The 26,046-nt window shown below is 40.8% G+C and overlaps 2 protein-coding genes across 9 annotated transcripts in view; one reads left to right on the top strand and one right to left on the bottom strand.

Moving 5' to 3' along the window:
* Positions 1-233: 233 nt before the first annotated feature.
* LOC128416517 (androgen-induced gene 1 protein-like) lies at positions 234-8,775 on the bottom strand. Of its 2 annotated transcripts, none has more exons than XM_053394391.1 (6): positions 8,503-8,775; positions 7,586-7,729; positions 4,833-4,934; positions 2,942-3,057; positions 1,227-1,378; positions 234-365 (listed from the first exon to the last, which is right to left on the bottom strand). In XM_053394391.1, exons 1-6 carry the CDS (start codon positions 8,671-8,673, stop codon positions 340-342), a joined length of 711 nt encoding a protein of 236 aa, XP_053250366.1. In that variant the 5' UTR covers positions 8,674-8,775; the 3' UTR covers positions 234-339. The 2 variants fall into 2 exon arrangements, with proteins under 2 accessions (XP_053250366.1, XP_053250367.1); XM_053394392.1 differs by having other exon boundaries at positions 8,506-8,769.
* Positions 8,776-16,800: 8,025 nt separating this feature from the next.
* Positions 16,801-26,046, top strand: part of ZNF831 (zinc finger protein 831) — a 36,608-nt gene continuing 27,362 nt past the window's right edge. For 3 of the 7 annotated variants that reach the window (XM_053394367.1, XM_053394370.1, XM_053394369.1), the window contains exons 1-2: positions 16,801-17,956; positions 18,883-18,933. In XM_053394367.1, the coding sequence (XP_053250342.1) occupies positions 17,912-17,956; positions 18,883-18,933 (96 nt within the window). In that variant the 5' untranslated portion in view covers positions 16,801-17,911. Of the gene's footprint in view, positions 18,934-20,527; positions 20,611-24,333; positions 25,096-26,046 lie in introns of those variants that run through there. The other 4 variants (XM_053394368.1, XM_053394371.1, XM_053394373.1 and 1 more) reach the window with 4 other exon arrangements.

Genomic DNA, 26,046 nt, shown 5'->3' on the forward strand with positions numbered 1-26,046 from the left:
TCAAAATCAATCAATTACAAGATAGGGACAAACACACAAGGGAACACCTACTGCCTTAAGGTACCAGGTATGATGCACTTATTAAATATGTATGTAATTCACTTATATATACCCAATTTTCCTATACAAGTTTAAAGCACTGTTAATCTGATTTGGTACATTTCCCCACTTTCTATTTTGATGGCACTATATATTACGTGTCTGAGAAAAGGCCAATTTCAGTATACTTGATCTTTAAGAAGAGGTTGTTACGAATGCTTTTATCTTGATTAAAGTTTCACTCTGTTCCATAAGTGAGCTTGCGCTTTTAATGACCTTATACTTTCCCCAGGTTCTTCTCTATGTGCATTTCCTTTTACGTTTTGCTGGAAGGGAAAGAAAAGAACATTTAGAATATTTTCCTACATATGGGAATGTAGAGCCCTCCCACAAATGCTCCCTTGGAGAAGTGTTCCGTGTTTCCAGACCTGGAACCCACTTCCTTTAACATGAATTTAGGGAACCATTTCTTAATTTTTGTACCATATATTTGTATGGTGGTAGTGCTGATGTTGTGACCCAACTCAGGCTAAGACCAGGAGGTGCATCCTGACCCACTAACTGACAACCTATGCTCTTCTGGGTTCTCTGCTTCCCCCACTTGTAACTGCTGATGCTGTGCTATTCATATTAATGTGAGTTCCAGCTGGACCTCACATGCAGCTATGTAGTGACATACCTCTCTCCAAGTCCTCAGTGCACAGAGTATTTCAGATGACTGTGGAAGTGGCTTGTGTGCCGGGCTTCTAGATAACTATGTGTACTGTGGGAGCACCTCATGAGGTCTGAAATGGTCAAGCTGTTGCAAAGCATTTAGTACAGTGGCAGAGTGGTTGGCCAAGAATCTTTGGGGTGAAAGGGAAGGCTCAGCAAAATGCCTGTGGGAATCCCTTCAGTGCACAGAAGTGCACCCAGGAGGTATTGTATTTATCACTATAGTCTTTTTACAAGTGAAACAGAACTTGCATCTGACTGAACACATTCACAGCTCAGTCTCAGACAAGTCACCTCAAAAGTTCATTGAATACATTGAAACTACTCCCAGGTTAAGTGACTTTATGACTTCAGTCTTTCTTGGGGAACCAACTTAAATGACTCTTCTCCTCACTTTATGCATTGAATATTGGGAAGTCCATTCCCTGTGCCAGCTACAGCACTGAAAATACAAACAAAAAAATCCTACTTACCCCACAAGCGTTTTGTTAGTTGCTCCCCAACGAAGTAGAAGATTACCATTATAAGAAAAGATATGGAGATAAATATTGCCCGTCCTAATGGACTGAGCACTCCTAAAACTGGATATGCCCAAATCCCACTTGCATGGTTTACCCACATTATCCTAGAAACAAGGGGAGACAGAGTCACAAATAGCCATAAATTTTATAGGTAGATAGTTGATTTCTGAAGTTGCATGGAAAAACTATTCTATATTTGCTGATAATTACAAATATAAAACTGTAAGTGCATAAATTTTCATTTCCTTAAAAATATAGAAGTACAATTCATACTTGAAAGCAATATTGATTTAAATGGAGGACCATATGACCTATGAGTATTTTACTTTTGCTAGATCATCTCTGTTTACTTTTGCTAGATCATCTCATTTCCCAAAACAACTAATTTTTCTTCATTAAAAAATAAAGATTATTCAACAGAAATTTCTGAGTGAAATGGGGCTTGGTAAGTATTTGTGAAGACTTTTTAGCATCTAGAAGAGGTATAAAGCATGTGAAATCTAATGTAATGCTTCCCACCATGTATAGTTGGTTTATAATTAATGCTTGACATGGTTAAAAATGGGTTTGCAGGTTGGTTTGAGGTAGCTATGGCTATAATCTCTATCAGCATACCAACCACAGAACCATAAAAACACCAGACAGCAACAAGTACCGTATTTTTCGCTCCATAAGACACACCTTTTCCCTCCTAAAAAGTAAGGGAAAATGTGTGTGCGTCTTATGGAGCAAATGCAGGGGGAGGCCGACAGGAAAAAACCCCAAGAGCCGCACACAAGCTCCACGCAGCTCTTGCGGGCTTTTCCCCAGGAGGGAGAAGGGACTGACGCGGCCAGTCAGTCCCTTCTCCCTCCTCGTAGAAAATGGATAGCGCTCGCTGCCTTGGCTTCTTTAGCCTTGCGCAGCCTCTCCCAGCTGGAGAGGCTGTACAAGGCTAAAGAGGAAGCCAAGGCAGCGAGCAGGATCCATCCAATATTTTTTTTCTTGATTTTCCCCTCTAAAAACTAGGTGCGTATTGTGGTCCGGTATGTCCTATAGAGCGAAAAATACGGTATATAGCTTCCTCTTCAGAGCTCCAGCAACTGCATGCTAAGGAAGCTAATGTAACAGGCACTGAAGGGCAGCTTTATTGAGCCCCCAAGCTTCTATTCTTAGGAACCTAAAGGAATGATATGCAGTTTCTGAACTGTGTATTTACACCAGTTACATGTGCTACATGTGGCATCTGTTGTCAAAATTTAAGACTAAAAAAGCTATTTGCCTGTGCGCTGCTCATGATAAATTAATTTACCTAGTCAAAAATACTAACTAAATGGCTACACTAGAATTAGTCTGTGCCTGCTGCCACAGAAATGGTATTTTAAGGTCTTGCATAAATGGATTAAAGTAAGGATAATAGGACTATGCTTATGGTAATTAAAGAAATGGTAATATGAAACAAATAGAATATTGAATATAAGCATTTTCATATAGTTTTATACTAGATGAGTTTATCAGACAATTTATGATAAAATGATGTTGTACGTTTAAAGTATCTTGAGATCAACATGATAAATATATTAAAATAGTTATTTTAAAGAAGCCATTAAACATACGGATTCCAACAGGCAGCATGCACAATATGCTTCCTATGCTTTTTAAAATTTATTTAGATTCTTGATACCTACCATGAGAGGTATACAACTGCAAAGGCGCAAAGTCCCAAAATTCCTCTACATCTACGGGGATACTTATGATCACAAATGAACAATTCTATGAAAAGCAGTGGGAGGATGGTGGTATGCTAAAAAACCAAAAACAAACACACACAAATATAAGTGCTGGAAACATATGGCAAATCAAAACAAAGTTTTATTGTTTGTTGTATTGTTTTCAGTAGTTGTATTAAATTACAGTTTTTTGAACTTCTGTTCCATGTTTTATTCCAAGTAAATATTTCTATAGTCTAGCTTAGCAGTTCTCAAATTTACTACCTGTAGGGCCCACTTAGGATGGTTGAAAATGACTGAAGTCCACTGTCATATGCAGGGGTAACAGCAGTTACAAAATAGTGGCAGATGAGAGCATTTTCAATCACCTGGCAATTACTGGCATCATTTTCTATGGCTGTCTGATCCATCTTGGGAAATTTATTAATTCTTTGCCACAGTGGTTTCCTCCCTGACACAAGCAGTTCCTTAGCTCAGTTTCCTCAAGCTAAGTCTTCTTCTTTGGCAATCACTCATAATATCACACACTGAGTGAGGACAAAATTTGGTCCCCCCCCAACTTTGAATAGGTACCTGTATAAATATGGGTTAGACCTTATTATTAGTCCCCTCAGCTCAGTAGGGGAACGATCTGCACTGCCCTAAATCTGCTGCTGTCATGACCTGCTACACATATTATTCTGCTGTCTCTTTCAAAGGCCCAGGAGTTCTGTTGGGGTGACTGGTTGTCAACCACATACATGTGTGTTTTTGCTTTCAGAGCCTATTCTAGCCCTGAGAATGTCCAAAGGAGGTTTTGTTGTTTAGAGTTAGCATATAAAATAACACTTTCCCACACTGTAGTTCAATTTCGCTTTGACTGGTGGAGTGGGTGGGGGTAGTGATCCCTCCACCACTCTCTTTTCATGCAGGCTCTGGGGAATGTCAGGGAGTAGTCTCAGCTTGCACAAGTGAGACAAGGACTGTCATGCTATAAAAGGTAAAGGACTCCTGGACAGCTAAGTCCAGTCAAAGGCGACGATGAGGTTGGGTGCTCATCTCGCTTTCAGGCCGAGGGAGCCGGTGTTTGTCAGTAGACTGTTTTCCGGGTCATGTGGCCCGCATGAATAAACCGCTTCGGCTGCAACGGAACACCGTGATGGAAACCAGAGCACATGTAAACACCATTTACCTTTCTGCCACAGCAGTACCTATTTATCTACCTGTACTGGCATGCTTTCGGACTGCTAGGTTGGCAGGAGTTGGGACAGACCAACGGAAGCTCACTCTGTTGCGGGGATTCGAACCACCGACCTTCCGATCGGCAAGTCCAAGAGGCTCAGTGGTTATATGAAGCAGCTAGCAGCGGAGGAAGGGTGAGTGGATGATGTTGTCTGTTTATGGTGGGAATAAGGAGCTATACATCTTAAATGGGGCTATCTGAATGATGTGCTACGTGCCCTCTCCTTCCTACCCTTTGCTGTAGAGTCCAAATAATGTATGAGAGATATGTTTACATAGTGGTATAAGGGGATTCAAATTCCTGTGTGCAGAGATTCCACAGGATTCAGTGGCTGCGTTCTTGCTGTGTGCCCCACAGTAGTTTGGACATAACAGGGTGGTCCATTTAATTTAATCCTAGAAGCATGTGCTTCTGATCTCATCTTTGGCATGCTCCAGAAGAGGAAATGGGAACACATGACCCAAAGGTTCACTGCAGCTTATGCACACAATGTTAAATAATCATTTCACCTATTACATTTGAACTGACGCTTATACCTAAGTTCTGCAAAATATTATGATCAGATAAACAATAAATGAACTGAACACAGCAAAAGAGATACCTGAAAAACAAATGGTGTACACTTACCATAGTATGATTAAGCCAAATTGGATTAACGTCATCCAGCTGTAAAGGATACACTAGTTCTCTGTCATATACGTAAAGGCTCCAGAAAGCAACAGGTACAAACTGTCATTAAAACATTTGACAATTAACACTTGTATCCTCAGACAAATAGTAACAATAGACAGTTAATGTTTTTCCAAATCAAAGTATTTGTTAACCTTTTCCCTTCTTTCTTACCGAAGCTCGCTTTTTCCAGTGAATAAAACCTGACCATTGTGAATATTTTATTTTATTTCTCCAGATAAAAATAATAAAAAACCTTAGCATCAAACACTCTGTATTAAGGTTCAAGCTTTCTTGTTTTGCAAATAAATAGCTGCAAGGAAACCTAAGTAGTGAGTTTAAGTGTTTGTCCACATTTGAGCATCATTTAGCCATGAATCCCTTTCCTTCTCACCCCATTTGACTTACGACTGGAGTAGTCCACATCTAAACGTATTTGCATTTGTATATGAGGTACAGCTTCAGACTTTCCCCTTCATACCAGCAGGTACTCCCTCCTGTGTTTGTCACCTTCTAATTTGTTTATTTTGTTATGCCAATTAAGTACTGAAAGGGCCTGTAGGCAGTTAGCTTGGTGTGAACTTTTAAGTTTTTCCCAACCAGGAAGTGTGTGGGGGGAGGGGAGGGGAGCAAGCAGCACAGTCATAACTGTAAATTCTCAAAGCACACTCGTCAGATAGCTGTACAATATCTGGTGCAGAATGTTTAATGTACAGTTTTCTGGTTTTGTGCAAATCTTGAGGGAGCAAAAGAAAATATACACACACAGATAAGGCTACAACCCTACATTCAGTAGCATACTGGAAATAGTTGTGAGCACAGCTAGAAAAGAAATTAAAATACAGCCAACAATCTTCAGTAGACAAAATATTGAAATTCCATATAAGCAAATGCTTTTTTGTTTGTAGCAGCGCATATGCTAGTTGTGCAATCATGATGGAAGGGCTCATTATCTATTGTTACCTATCATTAGAAGCATGGATAATTATATTGACTAGTCAGAAAAACTAACTAGTCAAGTTCAGGCACAAGGACAACAACAAATTTTTTTAAAGAAACTTGGTCTGATTTTATTGATTTTATTAATGAACAGGATGAGAGGATGAACCCATCAAAGACTCAGAGAATTGTAAAAATATATGTTTCAATAATATATGAACAATAACAATTTAATAATATTCTGTAATATGAATGGCTGTCAAAGTTTTCATTAATGCATTACGGTGATGGAATTGATTGCTTTTACTGCCTGTTGTTCAAATTCTTAATAAATAAATAAATAACACTGAGGAAGCAGTGGATGTGAAAAGGGGAGTAGCAGAAAGTGATGAATGATGCACCCACCTTAAATCACAAACAAAAATTTTTGTGACCCCAAGCAAAGCATCTTGAAGCCCAATTTCCCAATTTACTGGATTATCTCCTTATCAGATAGACCTAAATTTACAGGGGGAAAGTATCAAGATTGGTGTAGTCTGAGAGTAATATGTATGCTTTGCAAATTAAATGGACAAACAGTTGCAAACAGAACAGTAAACTCATGTGGACAAGCCCTTATACACACTCTCTCTCCCATGCAGTCCTGCCAAAAATGTTCTCTGAAGTTGCCATAGATGCCAATGCAGACTTTCATTGAAATGCAAATAGTAGCTTTGGACAGTCTATTCTTGTTGAAACCAGGTTTCCCTACTGCTTCTTTTTACCCGGTTTTTCTGCCCCAGGTAAAGCCTCCAGAGGGGTGCTATTGAGGCTCCCAGCCTCAATGGTGAGGGGGTACCAAACTGGGAACTAGACGCCTGGACATCTTGAACCTACTAGCCTTTCTCCAGTGGCATCTATGAATGCTCCTGCTAGACTATAATTAACTATTCTATAGGTCTGTTAAAGGTAAAGGTAAAGGTACCCCTGCCCATGCGGGCCAGTCTTGACAGACTCTGGGGTTGTGCGCCCATCTCACTCAAGAGGCCGGGGGCCAGCGCTGTCCGCAGACACTTCCGGGTCACGTGGCCAGCGTGACAAAGCTGCATCTGGCGAGCCAGCGCAGCACACGGAACGCCTTTTACCTTCCCGCTGGTAGGCGGTCCCTATTTATCTACTTGCACCAGGGGTGCTTTCGAACTGCTAGGTTGGCAGGCGCTGGGACCGAGCAGCGGGAGCGCACCCCGCTGCGGGGATTCGAACCGCCGACCTTTCGATCGACAAGCCCTAGGCGCTGAGGCTTTTACCCACAGCGCCACCCGCGTCCCCCATAGGTCTGTTAGCTTCATTATTAAAAATGAACTATCTGGGCTCTTCTCAAAACAAAGTTTCTCCTGATTTAAATGATAATGTGGTAGGTTTTAAGAATGGGATTTGTAAAGTCCCACACTCATCTTAGATTCAAACCATTTGGAGGGAAATCATCCCTTTTTAAATATACCAGGTGACAATGTACTCAGCACCCTTGGAATGCAGCAAGATAATTAAATGAAAACAACACAACAATAACAACAACAACAACAACAGTTACTTCTTGTATTTTAAGAATGATCAATGCTGTTGGTTTCATTTAGACATGCAAGGCTCTTTGTGACAGTCTTTTAGAAATCTGGAGAACATCGCCCATCAGACCTAGCCAGCAGGGATAATGGAAGTAGTTCCAAACATCAGGTATGAGGAGCGCTGTTCTATAGTACGCACGTATTTCAATAATAGAAACAGTAGTTACTTACTAAGCCAATAGGAAACACATATGAAGAGAAGATGAAATCTCTGAGAGGCACCACCAATGATGATACTCTTTTCTCTAATGAAGGCATGCACAGAGCTACAGTATCAGATATGACACATAACAGATACAGGATTGTCTGTAGAACCTGTTAAATCACAAAGAAGCTATTAGAAATACACATGGGGCTCAGTACTGTATGTATATTTTCTCCTTTTCTGGTTTAGTTTCTTAACAAGGGATGCACAACCATACATTTAAAGCACATTGCTTCCACCACCACCAAAAAAGAATCCTGGGAACTGTAGCTTACTCCTCACAGAGCTACAATTCCCAACACTCTTAGCAAACTACAGTTCCCAGAATTTATTGGCTGCGCTTTAAATGTTTATTAGGCATACTCAGCCAATAATTTGAAGCATATTACTGGTTGGTTTAGAATATCTATTATCTAAAGGCCTTTATATTTCCCTCATCAACATGTTGACGTAAACAAGATTTTATGTTAAAGTTGCTCTGAGGCCTTTTTTTTTGGGGGGGGGGAATCATCATTATCTATTTATTTATACCCGCCTTTTTCCCTGACAGGGACTCGACAAACAACAACAACAATAAACGGAGGCATGCGAGTCATAGCGTACTTGCAGCGTCTAGGAGAAACAGGTGCGAGTTAGGTTGATGTATAACTAATCATCACTTTTTGCTATAAAACTTACGGGCTGGGGGACACACACACAAAAGAAACTAAATTTACCTCAACGGGTTCACCTGCCCTTATTTCAACTCTCTCTCTCTTTCTCCCCCTCCCCCACCTTCCCGCGCGCGCCGCCCTGCACGTGCGGCCAAAGAGCGCTCCGTCTGCGCACGCGCGGCGTCCTCCCGCTCTCCCTCGTTCCCTTTTCGCGGCCGCCGCCTGACCACCACCTGGTTGAGGAAGGTCAGGTGTTTCCAGGAGCCCCCGTAGGTGACGTCCGGTTCCTTGCGGACCGACCTGGGAAACCCCGCGTTCTGGCTGACGGCGAAAACCGCCCAGAGGAAGCAGAGGAAATGTAGGAGCGCCGCGGCCCGCTGGCCCCGCAGCGGCACAGCCATTGTGGCTCAGCCAACGCTACGCCGGGCGAGGTTGACTCGTATGGATGTGGTGGAGAAGCGGCGGCGGCGGCTGCCCATCCGCCCGCGCTGGCTGGAATGGCGGGTCCGGGCCGCAGCCCCTCGAGGCCGAGGCGCCACCAACGGCGGCCGCTCGCGCCGGCGGTGCCCACTGCGCAGGCGCTGCAGGAGGTCGTAGGCACTCAGCCGCCCGCCGCCATCTTTTGGCGCCTTTCTGCCTCGACGGAGGGGAGCCTGACTGGCTCCTCGCGACGCCTCCTCACCTCACAGAGGGTGGACCGTACCATGTCAGCGACGGCTCTGTCTTTTCGCCTGTTTATGTTTGGGTGGGGGTAGTGGTAACACAGTGAGGTGGTCAGGGCCGCCCCCCCCCTCCTTCGCCCCGTGTTTTCTTAGAGAAACCTTCATGGCAGGTAGGCAGTCAAAACACTTGATCCGTGGCAGAGGCAGACCTGGGTTTCCCGCTCTGACAGCGCTTCTCGGATCCTCACCCCCGCCCCCAAATCGGAAATGGTCCTGACCTCGCCTGGATTCTGTGGGCGGGGCTTGAGCTGTGACGAGGGTGGGCGAGTCGTCATTTGGACCCTGTTTGACAGCTGCAGGGAAGGATGGGTTGCTCACGCCAGAGGCTGTCAGTGCAAGGTACCCCTGCTGAAATCGCCTTTTTAAATTTTTTATTTTAAACACAGCTATTAAGTGTCCTACTTTTTTTTCCACTTGGACCACGCTACCTCCTAAAGAGTTCTAGAACCTTTCGTCATAAGAAGTTTGTTTAATAAAGTTTCTACACCAGTTTGATTATGGGAAAAAAATATCAAAGCTGTTTACAGAAAAAGATAGCAAAACAATAACATGACCACTAAAATTTTTACAGCTGTAATTTTGAAACATACAGAAGGTTAAAACCACAATAAAATAGACTTGAGTTTTATCTTCCTTGGTGCAGTATATTTGCAGAAGACCCAGGGGGTATCTCATTGCTGAACGTGCTTTCACCAGTCCTGTCCTCAGCACCAAATTTGGCAGCAGTTCCTAATCAAGTTTGAGATGCACGTGGCTTTAAATACCACTTATCAACCGTAGATTTTTAAAAAGTGCTTTTGTAATCTGCATTTTTTCCTCAGAAGTGGGATGGGCTTCATTTGTTTTCTTGAATATTCCATTTTGTATTTAGCATATAAACTATGTATTCACTTCTACAAGACTTATTTATAACACTTGTATCCTATCACTCTTAAGTATAAGAGTGTTGGCAGTTATTAATACACTAGGTCGATCCTTCATCCAAGTATTGATTAGACCCACTGATTTAGGTGACTTGAAAAGGGAATTAGACAAATTCATGAAGGATGACAGGCATTATCAATTAGCATTATTCCAAACCTCCGGTTATTAGTGCAATGACCTAAAGGATGAGCAGTTGCTGCCCATGATAATCCTATGCTATTGAAGGTGGATAGGTGGGTTGCACTGCCTGCTGATTACAATGAGTGTGTTATGCTGGACAAGCTTGTTCCAAGCCTTGGCTGAAATCTCATGACGGTTGGGAGCCTTTTCCAGTTTGTAAGGAGGAGACACACTGATTTCCGCAGTTGTCTTGTAAAGCAGCCCTAGCTATCCTGTTCCACAGTTTAGTAGTAGATCCCACCTTTCAAAATAATGTCTAATAACTTGTCAACAATCTGTAAAAATAATGTTCACAGCAGTATCATTTCTGCTAAACAATGGCTTACATGTTAGGGGTTATAAGAACCAAAATAGCTAAAACACTCTTCACACTCAATCGTTTTGATTTAAAACTAAAACAATTAGTTTTTAATTCAGTGGTGTAAATGTTCAAGTATCTGTCTAATCTAAACCTCTGCATAAGTGATGCTTGCTGAAAATGGACTAACTTTGCAAAATAGCTCTTAACAGGTTCTGTTACTTTGATGCTGTTCTTCACATACAGTTATGATTTATTTAACTATGATCACAAACGTCTGGCTATATTTGTCAGAAAAAAGTGATGTGTACAATAATGCTGACTTCAGAACAATAGATATACAAGACTTGTCAGCATTCTTCACTAAAGGACCATCATTCATAATTTTGAAAATATGGAAGAACTGAAAGTAGGGAAGGTGATGTGAACCATACAGTCCCTGTGGCTACCATGCTGCTTGTCTCTCTTGTTTATTGTATAGCTTTTTATAAGAAACAATATATAACTTGTAAAGAAGTAACGAAAGGTGGATTTGTTTTATTTGTCTGATTCAAATGACATTTGCATTATCCTACAGGGTATCATGAACTTTAATTCGAACTTCTGGGGATAACTAGATTTTTACTTTCTATTAAATCTTGAGTCTTGTTATTTAACTACTAATTTTTGCTCTATCTGAACATTCTTGGTGTTAGGTTTTCATCTTTAAAAATATACATGGGCTTGTATCTATATGCAGGAACTGCTAAAATGCTGTGATGCAAGTCAGTGTACCATGACTTCCATATACATGTATTTTGTATGAAACCATCAAGCATTAATAATCTCTTGATATGGCTTCTTTTTTCTTCTCATTACCCATTCCTTTTTCCAAATATTGTTATGGTATGCAGATTACCTAATTGATTTCTTACTGATAAAAGAAATATGCCACATAACAACCGCACACTAGAGGGTGCTAAATAGCAATGCAGAATTGGTTTCCGTGGTGACAGACATAAACTTTTGTGAAAGTCAATCTTACGTAGTGTTCTTGTATAACTGACTATGTTCTGATGAGTAATCCATTGCATTTTTGTACATATTTATGGTGCGCTCTGACTAAACTTCCAGAAATGTTTATCTTTCTGAGATTTTTCATACTTTAACTATACCCAACTATTGCAAAGCTGATGGAATAATACCTGCCTTGAGCATTACGCATAATGTAATTCTCCTATTTAAAATTATTTTAAGATTTTACTAATGGAGTGAGTCAATTACCAATTTACACAAGTGTATTTCTGCTGCTGTCAATATAACAAATACACCAATGTAGCGGCCACTGAGTCTTACTAGACTTGTTAGTACTATGTCACCCAAATTTCTTACATTTAAGTTGATTTATGTTGTTGCATTCCCAACTCACATTAGCCCCAGCCAGCATAGCCAATGAGCAGAGATAATGAAAGTTTTAGTTAACCATATTGGTTACCCTTGCTGTGTAAGCCTGCTAAGGAAGCATCATAGCCCCAAGCAGTTCTTTGCATATGCTGGATGCATATGTTATGGCCAGCAAGTCACCTGTATGCTACATTGAGTCTGCAAATGGGATTCGGGGAAGAAATAAATGACTGGAAACCTCAAAAGGTGAGCATTGCTTGTCAAATGTATACACGTTGTATAGGTGATAAATGCACAATAAAGAACCAGTTTGAGGGTGGGTGCAGAATGGTACAGGAGAAGGTGGACCTGTACATTACTCCTATGTTTTACTGAGTGATTTAAATATAATCTATAGTTAAATATCATCTATAGTTGTAGTGTGAGCTCCTTTTTGCTGGCAAAATTGAGTTAAGGGGTGATTTTGACAGTGTGATGGACCATTGTGTTGAATCTGGTTCCCATTGTTCTTTAATTAATTGTGTTGGGGAAATCTACAGTGCCTTGGAGTAGTATTTTATGGATTGCAGAAACTATCACTCTGTATTATCCTCCTGTTTCTCAAAAGGGGCTAGTTGCTGTGTGTTTTTTTACAGTTGGGTTGGATAGAGGAGCTTGCAATTGGTGGCAGAGTAGTCTGGCTATTTGAATTGCTCCCATTTAGTTTGCAGTTTTTGTCTCGTGGTTTGGAGCAATGCACTCTATAGAAACACTCCAAATCACCCATATATAGTTTCAAATCAGGGAGTATTGTTGTTAGCTATGAAACAATAAATTGTGTGGAGCCCCCCTTTTTAGCTTACTCTTTAAAAAATAAAAACAAAGATTATGTCTTCTAGAACTATTATTCAAATCCGTTAGTTTATTTCTCATTTCCATATTTTCAGCTGTGAAGATGGGTAAATTTTTCAACATGTGCCTGTAATTTTGTCATTGTTGTAGATTCTGTCAGAGCTTCAAGCTTGGTGTTAAATCCCTGAAATAGCTCCTCCATAGGGCACAGCAGGGTCTTAATTAAATCCTTAAGTATCTCCTGTTGATTTGCTAATAGACTTGTAAGTTCTGCCCTTGTCGTATTCACAACAGTCTCTCTTGCTGCAGCTTCCTTAGGGCTTCATTAACTTGTGACCCCAAAATTCAGGATTCCCCCAAAACTGATGCCATAGTTTTGTGCTGTGAACCCGTGTTTTGTGTGACTACCCCAGCCAAATAACTTCTTAGAACTTCTTACTAATTGGATGTGTACTGCTTTTGAACAGCTACCTATTAATAACATAAACTTATCCTGTACAAATTAGTCTAATCCTTTTTTAAGGTATCTAAATGATTCAAAGTAATGGATTTTGTAAGTTAATTATATACAGTGATACCTCGGGTTACAAACGCTTCGGGTTACAAACTCCGCTAACCTGGAAGTAGTACCTTGGGTTGAGAACTTTGCCCCAGGATGAGAACGGAAATTGCACGCTGGCAGCGTGGCGGCAGCAGGAGGCCCCATTAGCAAAAGCGCACCTCAGGTTAAGAACAGTTTTGGGTTAAGAACAGACCTCCGGAACGAATTAAGTTTGAAACCTGAGGTACCACTGTATTGTACAAATGAATACTTTCTTTGTCCTGAACCTATTTCTGATCATTTGGCTGACAAAGATAGCTCATTTTTGGCACATTATACAGTGGTACCTCGGGTTAAGTACTTAATTCGTTCCGGAGGTCTGTTCTTAACCTGAAACTGTTCTTAACCTGAAGCACCACTTTAGCTAATGGGGCTTCCTGCTGCTGCTGCGCCGCCGGAGCATGATTTCTGTTCTCATCCTGAAGCAAAGTTCTTAACCTGAAGCATTATTTCTGGGTTAGTGGAGTTTGTAACCTGAAGCGTATGTAACCTGAGGTGCCACTGTAAATCTCTGTCAAGTTCTTCTAAGTCCCTGCTAAAAGGCCTCATCTTCTTAAGCTATTACTTCAGACATAAGACACTGTTGTTTCTTGATCTCACTTTCTCTAAGTATATATGCCATGGTAAGTGTGAGAGCGTTGTATTGGGGTTGGTTTATTTATTTGTATGAATTTCTATACTGCTCAATATATAAAATACCTGAGCCATGTACATTTTAAGACCTGAAAGCAACAAGCAGAATAAAATACATGAGCAGCTGTAAATCTTCTTTAGTATGGACGTGCTTTCACAAAGTACAGCTGGGTGACACATAGAGAAATACCATGCAGGTATCAGTTCTTGTTTCAGTCTACAGCTGAGTGAACAAGGAGACATAATGCTCCTTGTTGTACTGAGAAGTGCATTGAGTCGTAGTTCCTCCATTTTGCAGCAGCTTGTAGTGCTGCTGTTGGGGGCCCGCTCCCTGCCACTTGTGAAGTTATCATGGATTGCCAGATTCTTTAGGAGTTTATGTACCTTGTGTACAGTACCGTCTTTTAAATGATGTCGAACAGTATAACCCTATACATACCTTTCAAAAACAATTGCCACTGAGTTCAGTGAAGCTTTCTCCCAAATTACTGGGTATAGGGTTGCAACCTAAGCACATCCATTGCTTTTAGTCATGAGGGCCATATACTATCTCCAGAATCAAAGTCATGCCTTTGAGTACTGGTCGCTCGTAAGAGCCAGTGTGGTGTAGTGGTTAAGAGCGGTAGTCTCGTAATCTGGGGAACCGGGTTCGCGTCTCCGCTCCTCCACATGCAGCTGCTGGGTGACCTTGGGCTAGTCACACTTCCTTGAAGTCTCTCAGCCCCACTCACCTCACAGAGTGTTTGTTGTGGGGGAGGAAGGGAAAGGAGAATGTTAGCCGCTTTGAGACTCCTTAAAGGGAGTGAAAGGCGGGATATCAAATCCAAACTCCTCCTCCTCCTCCTCCTCCTCCTCCTCCTCCTCTTCTTCTTCTTCTTCGTCGTCGTAAGCAACAACATAAGCACGAGAGAGCTATTATCCTGCTTGAGGGCTGGATTGAGCAAGAGGAAATGGAATTCTGGGCTAGGTAGACCTTTGATCTGATCTTGCAGGGCTCTCTTTATGGGATAATTAGCTGAGTCACGCATCAAATCCTGCAGGGTTCTTCTAATGGCTAATATTTTAAATTTTCAGCTGTGCAATGCTTTAACAGAGGATTCGAGATTGCCCTTTCCTCATTCTTTAGCTAGTGCTATCAGCTGGCCCCCAAGCTGTTGATGACATCTTTTGTAAAACATACCGTAGCTATTGCTGGTAGTGATAAGTTAAAATAAATGCTGTTATAAATCTCAGCCGAATTAGTAAGCTTTCTCTGTAACTATGGAAACATAGTTCTAGACATTAGAGTGCAAAAGGGAGAATCTTAGTGTTACTGTGACAACTGATAACTACATGAAAGCTAAAAAAGTGACAGAATTTTTACAATATGGTCATATACAAGCCTGGTAAAATTGTGTATGCTTGAGTACTGAGATACTGTACAATCATGTGTATATCGGTATCCTTACAATGGTTTGTTGTTTCACATTTCATCTGATTATATGTACAGTTATAATAATATAGCTTGTATGCTTCAAGCATATGTATGTTCCTGGCTGACTGCAAATCTTCCTCCTCAAATTAAGAACCAGGGAGGGACCATCACTCACTACATGCTTTGTGAACAGAAGATTTCAGGTTCGAATCCCCGCATCTCTCCATTTGAGGATTAGGCAATAGGTAAGGCAAAGATCACTACCTGAGACCCTGGCGATCTACTTCTGGTCAGAATAGTCACTGGTGGAGGAAGAGGAGTGCGGGGGGAGTGCACCGCCCCCGGCAGCGCGATCCCAGCAAGGTGCCATTGCAGCTGCCCCCCCCAGCCCGTGCAAACAGCGCACCATGCCCCCAGGACACGCGCCAGCCCCGTCCCCGCCTGCTCTCTACCCCCCAGTGCCGGAGCATGAAGCTCTGCCACTGAATAGAGTAAAATGGAGCTGGACTGGACAGATAACTTGTCTGGCATTGGTATAAGGCAGCTTCCTATGTTCCTAAATATGCAGAAATAATATTCATTGTTGCTGGCTGTTCCATTTATGACAGTGTTTGAATGTGTAAAAAAATGTCATCCTGTGAAGGAAGCTTTTACACAAAGGAAAAGCAGTTGAACCTCCTTCCTTCCTTCCTTCCTTCCTTCCTTCCTTCCTTCCTGATCATCTAGTTTTCTGTGTTTGGGGAATTTCTTCTTGATGGATCATTCAAACATACGATTCTCAAACCAGCAACCTCAATTGTACAGTTTAGGAAGTGAAGCACACATTTGCATATTTTGAATTGGCCCAGAGGCCGCTTGAAGCATATGAAGGTCAGGCCAATATTGTCTCCCATCTGTGCTTTGGCTCGCTTTGCTGGCTTCTGTTATTGGGAGACCTGGCTCCCAGTTTCAGAGAGATGAAAACAACCCATTTTTAGACTTTCCTAGTTATGGTAAATTTGAGTAAGTGTACATTTGGTTTACAGTCTATTGGGAAGTATCTTAATTTCTTGCTACTTTCAGTCAGTGGGGCACAAGCATCTTTGTTCATGACACCATACACTTCTGTGCTTTGGGGGATTCCCATATGTATTTCTATGAATGTATTTCTATCAATGTATACAATGCAACTTGAATTTTATATTTAAAAATGGATTTCAAAATGCAGAGGTTTTCTGTTTTCAGATATAATGGGCCTTTCTGACCTGGATTTGCTATCACCATAGAAGTCAAATGGGGCCACCCCAAAATAAGATGGTTTCAAGAGATACAGAATGTTGAAGGGGTTGGGGTTGGGGAGAGGAGAGGAGAAAGAATTAGCCCACTCAAGCCTTCTCAGTCTGGAAGCGGGGGGTTAGGTTGGGGAGAATGTGTGTTGCCCACAGTGTCTGGGGAAACCCAGCCAGATGGGCAGGGTACAAATAAATAATAATAATAATAATTATTATTATTATTATTATTATTATTATTATTATTATTATTAATTATCACCATCTTAGAAACTTCAGGGTTTTACCATGGCTTCTGATCAAGAACAAATCATGGCTTGTTGGTTTGGGTACAGTGGTAAGCTGGGGTTTGTTTCAAAGCAGGAAAGGAGGGAGAGTATCACTAAACAAGAGTAAGGAGAAAGAGGAGGAGGAATTTGTAATAGTGAACCTTCCAAAATTCCCTGATAGTGAGTGAGATTATTATGACTGTATGATACATCACCTTGGTTAGCAGTTAGTATGCAGTATGAGACAGCTCTGATTTAATTTTTACCTATTAAATGAAATGAGTCTGCTTTCTGAAATGTATATGTGTTTGCTTTTGGAAAAGGTAGTTTCATGGTAACATCTTTCATATGTGTTATTTGGATTAAATTACAGCCTTAAAATAGACAGCATTGCTTATATGTAAAAAAATAAAAGCTTCATATAGACTGGAGCATTCAAACAAATTTTCTGTGAACTTAAGCTCTTTCAACTCTTTAATAATGGAAGAAGATTGCATAGATGTTAGAATGATTTCTGGCCTCTAGGCAAACAGTGAAATTAAATGAGTTGCCTTTATATTTCTAAACCATTTTGTCTGTAGTAATACTGAGCTAGATGCTAAGCTGCAACAATAGAAATTGTAGTGTTTCCCTGACAACTGAGAAAAACAGACATGCATAAAAACTGAGGTTGAAGGATGCAGCACTCATAGATAGTGTGGGTTGGGATGGCTTCTTACCTCGCTTGAGATAGCAAGTAAAGAGTGGGGAAAAATATTATGAGAAGAGTAGTTCCAAACTCTTTGGCATCTGGATGGGGCTTCAAGAAAGCAAATGAGAATGCAAGATCCTGGCCAGATTTGACCATAATTTGGTGTGCTTCGGGTAAGTTTTCCTTTTTGCACATTATATGTAGAAATAATCATAAGTCAGACTCTTGTCAGTCCATTCCATTCTCAGTGCAAACCCATATTCTTTCTACTCACAGACCCTTCCCATCCATGCCACTAAAACTGACATCTTAGTCTATAAACAACTACTTCCTAAATTTGCAGCAACTAATCATAATTTTTGTTCAGTTCATTTTGGCCTCTCCTATCATCTTTCTCTTACTTATACACAGTTCTCCACTAGCAGATGTGCACTAAAAGCCCAATTGAAGTAAATGAAACAGATGTGTGGGTAGGTACAAAATTGTATTCTTTTAAGTTCAGTTTTTTCTGACCTCATGGATTGTTGGGAACAAATGAACCCAGTCCAATGATGACTTCTTGGAGCAGTGTGAACCTATGTGGCAGGAGGGAGGCACTTTCATGATTAAATCATTATTTTAAATGTCCTGTGACTTATTGTGACTTACTGTGAATGAAGCAAATATAGGCCATCTGAGCAGGAATTGTGCCAGTTTTGTGTCTTGTGCAGTATTCTTCACACACTTCACACACTATTAATATGGAATTGGCAATTATTTAAAATGTATACATCACCTTTTCAACCTTGTCTCAGTTTTTAAGTTTTAAAATACTGAAAAATATGTAGTAATTAAAAATTGTGTTGCACGCTGCTTTGATGTTTGTTGAATTTTTGTGAATTAAAAATTTAAACCTCAGTGGAAAGAAGAGCTCGGGGAGCACAGTAGAGTGAGTGATATAGGAAGCACAGAATTACTGTGCTTGCTCTTGAGTTACAGTACTCTAGCTGCCATGAAAAGTCTGTGTGCTGTAAATGGCTACATGCAGAAAAAAAGATTTGCAGATGTGATAAGAGAAGTCATCCGGAAGGAATTAGTCACAGTAGGTTGTTGTGCAGGTGCTGTTACCATAGCAAGGAACGTATGCACATGTGATCCTTTTTTTGAAATGCAGTATAGTTGCTGAGGAACAATTAGCTTCCTGTCTTTACCATAGGGATATAAGTGAAACAGTGGGCAACTCATGAATGCACCTGCTGTACTAATGGCTGTTTTCACTATGAAACAAAGTGTTATCTATGAATTTAACTGATGTCAGTTTAGATGTTTTGACTTCGTATGTTTTTAGGTGCACACAAGATGCTCCTGGGTGGGTTTGACTTTCCTGCTAACTTTAAATTAACTTTCCTTTCTCCAGCTGAATGTTGTGTTGCCTGCTCTAGATGGGGATCTCCCTCTGAAGGATCAGGTTTGTAGTTTGTGGGTTCACCTTGATCCATTGCTGTCACTTGAGACCCAGGTAGCCTCAGTGGTATAGAGTGCCATAAGCTTAGGCTGGTGCCCCAACCATGACCCTGTCTGGACAGGGATAACTGCACTACAATGATAACTGGGCTACAATCTACTAACCAACATTGGATTAGTGCAAGGTGCTTTATATGGGGCTGCCTTGAAAAAGAGTTTGGATGCTTCTATTAGTGCAGAATGGGGCTGTCTGACTGTTGACAGATTTCAGAGGAACAGCTCATATAGCACCAATTCTGTTACAAGTCCACTAGATTGAATGAATGATTAGGGAATGAGAAAACTACATGTTTTTGCTGCAGTTTATACATAGTGTATACACAGCTCTCTGTGTGTTTGAATGAACGGTAGGTGTTTGTATGAATTATTTTAATGTTATAATTTATTTATGTTTGTTTTTAAATATATTGTAAGTTGTTTTCAGACCTTCAAGTAACAAGTGACTAACTAGTCTAAATAAATTCATTCATTGTCACATTCTTTGATTCAAAAATATAGTACATCCATCCAAAATGCTCGTTATACGAAAATTCACTTATCCAAACATGACAGGTGCTGTCTCCAATCCTGTTTTAGTAGCTGAAACCTCTGCGTGTGCAACTGCAGCTAAATTGGTACCATTGGATCTGGTTTGTCATCATACCATGATTGGAGATCATGGAGCGTTAACAGTGGAGCACCACTTCATCTTTGTGACTTCCAGGAGAGATTGCATGGATGCTGTTCCCTTTTGAGAACTGGCTCTAGGTTTTTCAAGATAGGCATGACCTGGTATAGGTTTGGCCACTCCTAAATGTAGGTCAGTTCATCCGTATACAGCAATGATATTGTTTCTCCAAATCTTTTCAATACATTCTCCATAAAGACATGTTAGAATGGATGGGCTTATCTGGTGCCAGTGACTTCATTTGTTTCCATGGTGCTTTGAATTTTTGCCAAGCAAAATTCTTTGCAGTTTTGAGCAAGTTAAGTGTCTTTGCTAGCTGTGTCTTTAATCCTATGCACACAACTATCAGTTTTGCCAGGACTTGTTTATTCTGTTTGCTGGTAGAAAGTTTTTCTGTAGTCCTCTTTGCTAATATATTTTCGATTCTCTAAATGGAAATACAATTATTTATTTTAAAGGTAAAGTGAACTCAAAAGGGAACTATAACCTCATTTCCAGCAAGATTCACAAAGATGCTTCATTTCTGCTGAGCAATTAAAAACTGATCTCCTCCCCCCCCCCCGAAGTTACACTGATGATAATCATGGGAATACCTGATTTTGTGGATATATTTTATGATTACAGGTAGGTAGCCGTGTTGGTCTGCTGTAGTTGAAACAAACAAAAATCCTTCCAGTAGCACCTTAGAGACCAACTAAGTTTGTTATTGGTATGAGCTTTCGTGTGTATGCATGGGTATCTGAAGAAGTGTGCATGCACACGAAAGCTCATACCAATAACAAACTTAGTTATTCTCTAAGGTTCTACTGGAAGGAATATTTTATGATGTTTTCTTGTATAATAATAGTTAACAGTGTTTCTATTCTTTCAGATTAACACTCTTATAAACATAATAGCAAGGACTCTACTTTTCAAGAACCCATTATTCGATTATGCATGTGCAGAACACAAGTGGTAAAAATTAATCTTTATTCATGAAGTGCTCTGAGACCTTTATTCATGAAGTGCTATGAGCTGTAGGAGTTCAAAGAATTATTAGTGTGTCAATGGGAGAGTGAAAATACTCAAGATGCCAGTGTAATGGAATTAAGATGCTTCACCTATTAGGTTGCTTTAGATTAGTTAGCAAGAGCCTGAAATTTTCTTTCTTATATTTAATTGCAGTGATTCGTCAAATTGGGGTGGGTGAAGGGAGGGAAAGTGAGTATTTATGACTCCTCGATTCTTAGTGAGCTTGACAGCAAATCCAAGATAATGGATATTTGTAGCAAAATAATTTGCTCTTTGGGACACAGGTGGCGCTGTGGGTTGAACCACAGAGCCTAGCACTTGCCAATCAGAAGGTCGGCGGTTCGAATCCCCACGACGGGGTGAGCTCCCGTTGCTCGGTCCCTGCTCCTGCCAACCTAGCAGTTTGAAAGCATGTCAAAGTGCAAGTAGATAAATAGGTACCGCTCCGGCGGGAAGGTAAACGGTGTTTCCGTGCGCTGCTCTGGTTCGCCAGAAGCGGCTTAGTCATGCTGCCCACATGACCCGGAAGCTGTACTCCAGCTCCCTCGGCCAATAAAGCGAGATGAGCGCCGCAACCCCAGAGTCGGTCACAACTGGACCTAATGGTCAGGGGTCCCTTTACCCTTTTAATTTGCTCTTTAATGGCAGCTAGCAACTTTTGTTGGTTCCAGTGCTATTAAAACTTGCCATCCTTTCATCGTGAGAACTGTTGATTTTATTCCTATTCTGTGCTTCCTGTTCTTTGACCAGTTACTGATCCATAAGAGGACCAGTCTTCCTATCCTGTGACTTGCTGAGCTTGATGAATGTTTTCCAAGGGTTGGATCCAGTGGCGTATATGGCCACATCCGCACAATTTAAAGCACAGTTTTATCCTTTTAACAGTCATGGCTTTCCCCCAAAGAATCCTGGGAACTGTTGTTAAGGATGATGAGTTTTTAAGAGATCCCTATTCATCTCACAGAGCTATAATTCCCAGAATTCCCTGGAAAGGATTGCTAAACAACTATGGAGAGCCACTACCAGTCACTGTATAGTATTGAGCTGGATGGATCTATGGTATAAGGCAGATTCCTATGTCATTCCTAAATCCTGTTTGGATGCCAAATTCCACATACAAACTATTACAACTCTGTGGTTGTGCCAGTCTGATGGCTATGATAAAGAGGCATGTATCCATTGATTTGATGCAGTCAAAGAGTTTGACAGGTAATTATTTGTGCAGCAGCTGAACACTAGCAGCATAGTACATGTGAGATTTGTTGATATGAATAATAAGGCATCTTGTGGAGTTTCAACTTCATCTATTCCAGGGCTAGGAACCTTGTGTTCCAACGCTGTGTTCCAAGAGTCACGTGCAGCTCTTGACCTGATTTCATGTAGATGGGGGAGCTGGAAGGGAAGGAGGAAGAGAAAAATTGGGGTGGGAGAGTGGTTGAGAGGAATAAAGTTGAAGGGGCTATTTAAACAGCGTCTGCAGTAGAGAACAGTTGTATATTGATTTAGAATAACCAGAAAGTGTAATCATAATAAGAAAATGTTTTCCAGAAGACTTTTAAAATGAGGGAATATGATGACTGTACGCTAAACAGAACCATAAGAAGAAATTTAATTTTTGACTTGACAAGGCCATGTGATAATCTTAATGAAAGTGTACCACCTGAGATATATCAGTGAGAGACTGCATGATGAAATATATCTCTGCCCATTTAAAAAACTCCCACCAAGTACAAAGCTAGCACCTTTGGTTGAACACTTCAAGCTTCGTTTGAATTTTCAGGTGCTTTTTTAAACATGCAATTCCTCATGTGCAGAATGGAAATAGTATGATTCTCTGTGTACTGCTGAAAGTTGGATTAAGTTAGACTGTCAATTAACAAAGATAGTGGAGGAACTTGCCTCTGAGTGGGGCAACGGTCACTGTCCTCTCAGTCTGAAATCACGTTGAATCATTGCAGTCCTGACATTGGATTAAATATCTCAGAACTCTGAGGCAGTAAAATGCACTTTGGGTTCAGAGACTTGCACGCTTGAAATGTTCTCACAATTGTTATAAATGGCCTTGATACACATTTCACCAGTAGAAATTTGAATGAAGAAAGTGTTTTTGTTTAAAGAATGGGCTCCATTCCTCATTTATGAAGGCCATTATTTATCTGTAGACACAGCTGCTTTACTTTGGGGAAGCTACTCTTAGTCTGAGAAAATATTTTTTGTGGGATGGGGGGGCACACTCTGATCTAGACCTTTGAGGATATTTACATAATTGCATGTTTTAGGCTACCTCCCCCCAATAACGTCCTTATTCTACACCTGTTCTGCACCATTTCCTGGGAGCTTAACATAGAAATTCAGGTTTGGTTTTTGAACTGTTAGTTGCTTCTGTTTCTGATTTCCTTTCATCTTTGTGGTTACAAGCTAGTAGCTCTTTTTGATCTCAGGGTGGTTCACAACATTGAAATACAACATAAAATACATAATAAAAACAAGAACAAAAACAAACCCCATCCCCTCTCACAAATATATTTGAAAGGGTATCAGATGTTAATCAGTCAAAGGCCTTGTTGGAGAATAATATTTTTGCCTGCTGCATCCATAGAGGAGTGTTGAGGGTTTCATTAATTCAAATTTCAAAAGTATTGTTTTATATTATCCAATAAATATTTGTATAGTTCACTTTTGTGCACAAGTGGAAAAACTTCATCATTCTTTAAAAATTATCTTTATGCAAGTGGGACCTGCAACAAAATGTATTAGTGTGGAACATCCCTGTTCATCGCTGGTTGAAACCCTGCCCTCTTCAAGGATACTCAAATTCCATGCCCCCCTCCAGTCCTCAGCATTCCATGACCACTGGGCATGCTCAGTCCTCAATTGTGGTTTTTTGGGGGGGCAGAGATTTTTTCCTAAATATTCTTCGTATTTCTGTAAACTATCAGCTTCTTCCAGTAAGCTGGCTGATACCTTTCTCTGTGTGGATAGTACTGTTTTGGCTACATAAGAACAGGCACTCAGAGAATTAAAATTACTGTTTGTACTGTGTATAGCACTGGGACCCTGCAACAAAGGAAATGTGTATGTGCTGGTGGAGGAGGGGGGAGCCTCCCTTTTCATGTAGGAGACTCTCTAGATTGTGAGAAAGTGAGTGGGGGGCACTCACTATATGTGTTGTGTGTCTGTGTTTTTGACATCTTACTTTTCCAGCTATTCCATTCCCCTCCCCTCCCCTCCCCCCTCCCCCAATTGCCAGCATTCTATGAACATTCTATGAGCAGGGATGCGGGTGGCGCTGTGGGTTAAACCACAGAGCCTAGGACTTGCCGATCAAAAGGTCAGCGGTTCGATTCCCCACGACGGTTTGAGCTCCCATTGCTCGGTCCCTGCTCCTGCCAACCTAGCAGTTCGAAAGCACGTCAAAGTGCAAGTAGATAAATAGGTACCGCTCTGGTAGGAAGGTAAACGGCGTTTCTGTGCGCTGCTCTGGTTGTCCAGAAGTGGCTTAGTCATGCTGGCCACATGACCCAGAAGCTGTATGCCGGCTCCCTCGGCCTATAGAGCGAGATGAGCACCGCAACCCCAGAATCAGCCACGACTGGACCTAATGGTCAGGGGTCCCTTTACCTTTATCTTTATGAGCATGAGCACACTCGTTCTCACTAGACTCTCTTTGGAGGGTCTCTCTCTCCCAGTTATGCAAACCTTGAGATTACCCTCACTCAGTCTGCTGATGCCTCTCTTTTGTATGGGGCTGTTACTGTTGGGGCTATGTAAGTGAGGGCACTTGGAGATTGGAATTGGAATTAGAACATAGGGCAATGACTACAGAGAGCACAAAGGAACAAATGGCTGAAATGCCTTCTGAAATACCTAACAAAGAGCTCACTGAAGTAATCCATACAACATTTATTACATGAAAAAGTTACCAAGTCTATTCCTATGTATTGCAGCTGCTGCTTGTGTTTTACACGACCAGAAGGAGGGTTCTGATGGATTGAAAGGGTATTAGTCCTGCTGTATCTTTAAAGTGAAAAAAAGGATTTTTTTTTTCATTTGTACCTGATGGTTTTTTTTTTATCTGTTTGCAAATGTTGCTCTAATGGTTTGAAACCCAGTCGTGTCATTTCTTTACGCCCACACAGAGCTGCAGTAGTACAGACACTGTAGCAGGAAAACCATATTACCAGCTAGAGCCATTAAAACTCTTCCCACGCCAAATGTGGGTTGAAATCACCCTCTTCTTCCCTCCCCACCCCAAAGCCCACCGCCCACCACCAAACCTTCTGTGCATCTTTTTTTTTTTTACACATTTTAAAAAAGAGAGCCAGAACAATTGAAAAGAAGACTCTGAATCCTTTGTTGTTGTTGTTCCAGCGCTTTCCCAGAGAAACCTGAAGCACACCTCTGGCCTATGGACTTAGCCATCTAAAGGTTAGCAAGAGCTTTGTTGTTAATTTCTCTGCTTAGCTTTGATGAGAGACTGCAAAGAACTGGAAGGGCTAAGTTGTGGGTATTTTAATGCAGTGACTGCTAGGATGGTTGCTTTTCTCTGACACACACAGCACTTTTTTCCCCTAAAGCAAAGAACCTTATATAGGGCTTTATTACTGGTATATTTTGCACCTTTTGCTCAAGCATCAGAAACTTTGAAATATGGACCAGGTTTGTTTCTGTGCTTATAGAAAAGCAAGCCTGTTGATGTGTGGTATGCATGCTAAGGACAGTTAACTCTTTTCTGGCACTGTAAAGCACAAGTGATTTTGACCAGAATAACTTGAAACTCCCTGTTATGCACATTTGCAGGAAGAATCTTGTTTGTGCAGCTTATTACGAAAATGCTGAACACATGTATAAGATTTGTTTTTCCTTTAAAAGAACTAATCTAAATTTAATTGCCATGAAAATAACCTAAATCGTGCATACTTTATGTAATTTAGTTTTCATGAGTACTGTTGCTAGAATTAGTATGGGAAAAATATTCATATTGAATTAACATTGGTCAAGGAGAAGGCAAGTGCTCTAAACAATATTTGCTTTAATACTTATTGTGCAAAGGGTGTTTTTACTGAGGTCAGCTTTTGAAATTTCCAGCTTTGCAAATGATCAAACAGGAGAGTAAAAATAAAGAATGCTTTTTTTCTTCCATACTGAGATGAATCAGAGATTCTTCTTTCCTTTGCTTTGAATTTTTAATGAACGGCTTTAGAATCTGCTCTGTAGCCCTTTGTACTAATTGTAATAATTTGCTCTGTCATCCTATTGCATGCTCTGAAGTGACTTTTATTACTCTAGGATAAGAGTTAAGTAATGGATAAATGCTTTTACGTTAAAATAAGAACTGATGGGACTGTATTGTGGCACTAGCAAAGGTTGTAATCAGAT

Source organism: Podarcis raffonei, chromosome 6 (assembly GCF_027172205.1).
Source record: "Podarcis raffonei isolate rPodRaf1 chromosome 6, rPodRaf1.pri, whole genome shotgun sequence".
In the NCBI taxonomy this organism is placed as follows: Eukaryota; Metazoa; Chordata; class Lepidosauria; order Squamata; family Lacertidae; genus Podarcis; species Podarcis raffonei.

Excerpts from the sequence above, each read along its gene's own strand:
- LOC128416517 (XM_053394391.1), bottom strand. The coding sequence starts at position 8,673 with ATGGCTGTGCCGCTGCGGGGCCAGCGGGCCGCGGCGCTCCTACATTTC. Across the intron at positions 4,935-7,585 it reads ATGTGTTTCCTATTGGCTTA|TTTGTACCTGTTGCTTTCTG; the intron begins GTAAGTAACTAC and ends TTTTAATGACAG. Across the intron at positions 1,379-2,941 it reads GCAGTTGTATACCTCTCATG|GATAATGTGGGTAAACCATG; the intron begins GTAGGTATCAAG and ends CCTTGTTTCTAG.